This window comes from Corvus kubaryi, unplaced genomic scaffold (assembly GCF_017639235.1).
Source record: "Corvus kubaryi isolate FWS band 111438036 unplaced genomic scaffold, C.kubaryi_AGA036_p1.0 37284, whole genome shotgun sequence".
Lineage (NCBI taxonomy): Eukaryota > Metazoa > Chordata > Aves > Passeriformes > Corvidae > Corvus > Corvus kubaryi.
The window spans coordinates 790,413-794,966 of record NW_024581088.1 but is presented as its reverse complement, the minus strand read 5'-3'; the positions used below and the strand labels follow the sequence as shown (position 1 = coordinate 794,966).

The 4,554-nt window shown below is 66.6% G+C and overlaps 1 protein-coding gene across 1 annotated transcript in view; it reads right to left on the bottom strand.

Moving 5' to 3' along the window:
• Positions 1 to 1,087: 1,087 nt before the first annotated feature.
• Positions 1,088 to 4,554, bottom strand: part of ELN (elastin) — a 20,911-nt gene continuing 17,444 nt past the window's right edge. Inside the window, 11 exon segments of the mRNA XM_042025863.1 lie at positions 1,088 to 1,660; positions 1,778 to 1,828; positions 1,922 to 1,948; positions 2,108 to 2,149; positions 2,562 to 2,588; positions 3,022 to 3,060; positions 3,277 to 3,318; positions 3,694 to 3,741; positions 3,926 to 4,048; positions 4,218 to 4,271; positions 4,473 to 4,554. The exon segment at positions 4,473 to 4,554 is cut by the window's right edge and continues 56 nt beyond it. Of these exon segments, the coding sequence (XP_041881797.1) occupies positions 1,614 to 1,660; positions 1,778 to 1,828; positions 1,922 to 1,948; positions 2,108 to 2,149; positions 2,562 to 2,588; positions 3,022 to 3,060; positions 3,277 to 3,318; positions 3,694 to 3,741; positions 3,926 to 4,048; positions 4,218 to 4,271; positions 4,473 to 4,554 (582 nt within the window). The 3' untranslated portion in view covers positions 1,088 to 1,613.

Below are 4,554 nucleotides of genomic sequence, written 5' to 3'. Positions count from 1 at the left end.
ACTCTTAAGGGCATTGATGGGCGTGGCCGTGGTGGGCGTGGCCAATGCAATGGGCGTGGTCACGGCGGGGCGGGGGCGGGGCTCGCGGCTGCACGCTCGGGCCCGGGGAGACGCGGAGCTCACGGCGGGACGCGGAGCTCACGGGGGGAACGCGGAGCTCACGGGGGGAACGCGGAGCTCACGGGGGGATGCGGAGCTCACGGGGGATGCGGAGCTCACGGCGGGACGCGGAGCTCAGCGGGGAACGCGGAGCTCACGGGGGAACGCGGAGCTCAAGGGGCGATGCGGAGCTCACGGGGCGATGGAGCCGTCCCCACCCTCCTCTGACCATAGCGTGGTGTCCCCAGCTACGCCAGGCCAGCCCCATGGGCAGGGCACGGGTGTCCCCCACGTGGCCCAGGCCGTCACTGTGGTCAGGACACAGGTATCCCCATCTGCCCTGGGATGTCACTGTGGGACACACGGTTGTCCCTCTCATTCCCCACGTTGTCATCATGGAATAGAGCATGGACATCTCCCTGCAGCCCCTGGCCACCACCATGGCAAGGGGCATGGACTGCATCCTGTGTCCCTGGCTTGTAACTGTGGGATAGGGTATGGACGTCCCCTTCATTCCCCATACCGTTACCATGGGACAGCACATGGATGTGTCTGTCAGGCCCTGGGCTGTCACCAAGGACAGGCACAGCCCCGCTGGTCCTCAGGCTGTTGCCGGGGCACAAGGCATGGACATTTTCCTGCACCCCAGGCCCCCGCTGTGAGTCAGAGCACAGACCTTTTCCTGGCTCCCCACGCTGGCACACCAGGACAGGGCAGAGACCTCAGGCCAGTGCACAGACCGCTCCCTGGGACGCTGGGTTGTCACTGCAGGAACAGGCATGGGCAACCCCTGGGGCCCCAAGCTGTCCCCCCACCCCTCCCGTGTGTCCCTGGACTGTGACCATGCAGTGGGACAAGCGACATCCCTGGGCCAAGGACCCAGCAGCTTTCCGGGCTTGCACAGAGCCGCGGTGGGGGTGAACCCCGGCATCATTGCCACCGCCACGGGGAGGGGGACAGGGACAAGGGACACGGGACGAAGCCAGAATCCTTTAAAAACTTGTCCTTTATTAGTCTGTCAGAAGCGAGTCCCTCTGTGTAGGGCGTCCCACCCAGTAATAGCCAAGTGAGCAACGTGAAGGGACCAAGCCCCTCCTGCCCGCGGCCCCCCCAAACCGGGGGAAACGCGGGGCCCGGGGTGGGGGCCAGGCTGACGGGGCCATCCCTCCCCGCACAGCCCCCGCCGCCGGGATCCCCTTCCCTCCCTCCCTCCCTCCAATGTGGGGTGCCCCTCATCCTGCCCCCCCCCCGGGGGTCAGCTCTGGGGCTGGGGAGGGGCGCGACAGCCCAGGCCCCCCCAAATCCCGCAGAGAGCGATAGCACCAAGGGGGACGGCTGCTCCCCGCAGTTTATTCCGCGCTCCCTGCTGGGACCGAGGGGCCGGGCACGGCCCCGGGACGGATGGGGGGGGGGGGAGTCCGGGGCTTGGGGAGGGGGTGTCTCAGCTTTGCTTCGGATTTACATTCTGGACCATGCAGTAGCACCAAAGTTCATGAGGTCAGCGGTGGCGAGCGTTACTTCCGCTTCCTCCCGCAGTACTTCCCTGCCGCGCAGCCCGCGCCTGCGGGGGGATGCGGGGAGATGCGGGGTGAGCCCTCCCTGCGCCCGCACCCCGCCCAGGGCCGGGAGAAGGGCCGGGCGCAGGACCGGCCCCTGGGAGCGGGGGGACCGTGCTCACCTCTAAAGCCCAGCGCACCCAGCGCTCCTCCGTAGGGCTTGGGGGGCTTCCCTAAGGGGGGAAGGCAGAGCGGCGTGAGCGGGACCCCCCTGGGGATCCGCACCCCCCGCCACAAAACGCCCCGCGGGCGGGATGGATACTCACCACCAAATCCCAGGCCGCCGACCCCACCTGAAAGGAGAGCGAAGCCCTCAGCACCCACGGGGCACCCCCATTTCCCTGCCCCGCACCCCCAGCCCCCGGGGTCCCTCCCCGGCCCGTGGCCGTGTCCCCGTGAGCCGGCCAGGCACCGACCCAGGCCCCCGGTGTGTGCCGAGGTGGGGGTGGTACCTGGAAATATCGGTGACACGCCGAAGCCGGGAACTCCAACCCCTGGGGAAAAAGCGACAGCCAGTGACAGCCGGTGACAGCAGTGCCACCCTAACGTGGACTGGGGACAGTCTGGCTCGGATCCCTCGCGTACTCCAGGGACAGGAGCTGATGCAAAAGCCGCCATCCCCACCCTGGCACCCCTCTGGCTTCTCAGTGCTCTCCCAGGCAGCTGCGTGCCCAGCAGGGAATGGCAGCAGTGTGGGGACAGCAAGCGGGGACGAGTGTGGCAGGGCAGGGGACACACTCCCACGCTAGCCCCAAACTGCAGCACTCACCTGGCTGCAGCCCCCCTGCACCAAAACCGGCAGGTGGGAGAGCCCCAGTGAGGGTGGGGAGCGTGAGCACAGCCACGGGAATGTGGATGGGGACAGGGGCTGGAGTCACTCCTCCAGCCCCTCTGGCTGTCCCTTACCTGGCTTGGGAGGTTTCCCAGCAGCTCCTGGATACAAGAGTCCTTTGTCAGAGAGGGGCACTGGTGCAGCCCCTGCCCGGACTTGCTGCCCCAGGGCCACAGCCAGACCCTTGAGGAGGGACCCAGAGGGTCCCAGGAGGGACCTGCACCACCACACGTTGGGGACATGGTACAGCGTCATCCCCTGTTGCCATGGCATGGGCAAGGCTGGCGCTATGGCCTTCAGTCCCTGCTCAGCAACCACATTCCCTTGGGATCACACCCTGGGAACAGGGCAGGTGGCAAACAGGATGGGGCACAAGGCACAGTGCCAGCCTGGGGTGGGATTGTACTGTGAGACCAGGAGGGCACAGAAGTGTCCCACAGACTCCCTTTCCTTTTCAGTGCTCTGCCAGCACTCTGCTGCTGCTCCCTGCAGCCCAGCCCTGGGGAGCCCCACTGTGGGACCAGCATCACTCACCGAGCCCACCAACTCCGAGGCCACCGACTCCGAGGCCACCTACAAGGAGGAGCGTGGGTGAGCACCAGCAGGGACGGCAGTGGGGCAGTGTCTGACCTGCTCCTCACCCAGTCCCCAGCATGCCCAGCCTTCCTTGGCAGCCCCGCTCTCTCCAGCATCCCTCTGAGAGTCATCCCTGCAGCTCCATCCCTCTGGGAAAGCATCCCTCTGCCTTCACATCCCCACTGCCTGGGCTCAGCTGCTGCCAGCACTTACCTGGGAGGCCACCAACCCCTGGGACTCCAACCCCGGGAACACCTGCCAGAGAGACACCATTAACACCTGTCCCCCCACAGCCTGGCACCCCCAGCTTGGAGCACCCCCAGCCAGCGCTCAGCCTGCTGGGGTGGCCCTGGCACCCACGCTGGGAGTCCCCAGCACCCACCTCCCAGCACCCAGAGGGGCTTCAGCCCCTGCACAAAACATGCAGGAGAAAACTGTCCCCAGCGAATCCAGGGCAGGGGGTACAGGTGGCACTTTGCACCCATGGGTGACAGCACACCACTTCCCACGCCTGGGCCATCAGGGCACAGTGGGCACGCAGGGGACATGAAGAGAGGTCAGCACCCCGATGGCCACAGGAGGAGGGTGCCCAGGGACAGTCCGAGGTGGCCCTGGGGCAGGGGCACGTACCGAATTTGGGAGGCTTAGCACCAGGCTGCACCCCTACTTGGGGGATGCCTGCAAAGCGAGTGAGGACACCACGGTTAGGACGGTCACCCCCGCACCACTCTCACATGCCACCACCCTCTGTCCCACCCGCATCCCTCCCTGCCACCCCTGCACGTGCCTCGGTGGCTTTTAACATTCCCAGCCACCACTGTCCCCAAGCAGGTCCCCAAGCAGGGTGGGACAAAGCACGTACCTGCCCCGGGGAGGATGCCAGTTCCAGGAACTCCCACTCCTGGCACCAAGCCGGGCACGCCACCAACACCGGGCACTCCGCCGATGCCGGGCACCACACCTGGCACCCCTCCAACCCCGGCACCTGCGGAGAGAGGGGTGAGGCATCATGGGCTGATCCCCTGCTCATGTGGGATGATGTGCCAGGCCTGGAGTGCCCATCCCCAGCATGCCCTGGACCGGTCTGTGCCACACCAGGGCTGGTGGGGTGATGCCCCCTGGGTGTGACAGAGGGGCTCCCCAGACCAACTCACCAAATTTGGCTGCCTTGGCTGCTGCTTTGGCTGCTGCTGCTGGACCTCCAACACCTGGGCAGAGAGAGAAAGGGGGGGGGGGGGCGGTCAGTGACCCTGCGGAGGCCTCACAGCAAACCTGGGCAGAGCCCATCCCCCAGGCCTTGTCTGCATCGCCCCAGGGGACACCGCTGAGGTTCTCCTCAAGCCTGTCCTGCCCCAGAACTGCCCCCACACCAGGCAAGCTACCCCCACCCCTACCTTCCTGCTCCTCACCTGGGACACCTCCAACACCAGGAACCAAGCCACCTACTCCAGGAACCAGGCCACCTACTCCAGGAACCAGGCCACCTACTCC